At 42.7% G+C, this 1,503-nt stretch overlaps 1 protein-coding gene across 1 annotated transcript; it reads left to right on the plus strand.

Moving 5' to 3' along the window:
* Nucleotides 1-349: 349 nt before the first annotated feature.
* Nucleotides 350-1,300, plus strand: LOC120076096. Its single transcript, XM_039029872.1, has 2 exons — nt 350-829; nt 920-1,300. The coding sequence occupies exons 1-2, from the start codon at nt 350-352 to the stop codon at nt 1,298-1,300; spliced, it is 861 nt and encodes a 286-aa protein (XP_038885800.1).
* Nucleotides 1,301-1,503: the final 203 nt, after the last annotated feature.

Consider the following 1,503-nt stretch of genomic DNA (forward strand, 5'->3'; position numbering starts at 1 on the left):
AGTAGGACGATCAAAAGAAGCAACCACCAATAATGACCACTTGAATACGAGCAGTAGAACCACCAATTTGGAAGCAACGACTACTACGTAGAAGCAATCTGCACATGACTCTTCAAAGACCCCAGAATTAGAATCATTACAAGCACCCTTACCGAAACAATCTCCAGCCCCAAAAGCATAGGAAATGAGAGACCTAAAAGAACAGTCAATCGATCAGGCGGTATGACGAGATCCTCCACCATTCCCGTCTAGGTTGAAAAAGAAGGACGACAGTAAGCAATTCAAGAGCTTCCTGAACGTTCCCCAACAGCTACATATTAACATTCCCCTAGTGGAAGCGCTGGAACAGATGCTGAGCTATGTGAAGTTCCTCAAAGATATACTCGCCAATAAGAGGAAGATCGGGGAAAATGAAATCGTTGAACTAACATACGAGTGTAGTGCACTCTTCCAGAACAATATCCTCAAGAAAATAAAAGATCCGAGAAGCTTCACATTGTCGTGCTCAATTAAGGGGAAAGAAGTCAGAAACGCGCTATGTGACTTAGGGGCCAGTATCAACCTGATGCCTTTATCAATCTTTAAGAAGTTAGACATTGGCGACGTAAGGCCCACTACAGTTACGTTACAATTGGCTGATCGGTCGATAACGCATCTGAAGGGCAAGATAGAGGATGTGCTTGTGCAAGTAGACAAATTTATTTTTCCAGCTAACTTCATTATACTGAACTACGAAGCTAATACTGAGGTGTCAATCATATTGGGTCGCCCATTTCTCGCAACTGGGTGTGCGCTAATCGACATACAAAAGGGAGAGCTTACTATAAGGGTTGATAATCAGTAAGCTAAGTTCAACGTTCTCAATGCATTGAAATACCCTAATGATATAGAAGACTGTCAGTATATTGGGGAGTTGTAGGAAGGACAATGGCACGAGCTTCAAGAAGGAACTGAAGAAGAATATTTTGAGATTGGCGCAATGATGGAGGAAAGTTACGCTACAATACAGACTTATCAGGATTTTGAATCAATAAAGTTATTTGAGCGGTTAACGCAACGAATTAAGCCATCTTTGGAGGAACCAACCATGTTGGAGATGAAGGCGCTACTAGTGCACCTTAAATACGTTTACCTTGGAGGCAATGACACCCTGCCCGTCATCATCTCTACCTTACTGAGCAAATCGAATAAGGAAGCATCTATTCAAGTCCTCAAGAAGTACGCTAAGGCCTTGGGATGGACCTTAACCGACATTCGAGGGATCAGTCCCTCGTATTTCATGCACAAGATTCGTCTTTAAGAAGGAAAAATTGGATCTGTAGAGAGGCAGTGCCGTCTAAACCCTGCCATGAGGGAGGTTGTCAAGAATGAAATTGTTAAGTGGCTTGATGTCGGTGTCATCTACCCCATATCTAATAGCAACTGAGTAAGCCCAGTGCAATGCGTTCCAAAGAAAAGAGGTATGACCGTCATAACCAACAGCAAGAACAAATTAATTCCAAC

The sequence above is a fragment of the Benincasa hispida genome, chromosome 4 (genome assembly GCF_009727055.1).
Source record: "Benincasa hispida cultivar B227 chromosome 4, ASM972705v1, whole genome shotgun sequence".
In the NCBI taxonomy this organism is placed as follows: domain Eukaryota; kingdom Viridiplantae; phylum Streptophyta; class Magnoliopsida; order Cucurbitales; family Cucurbitaceae; genus Benincasa; species Benincasa hispida.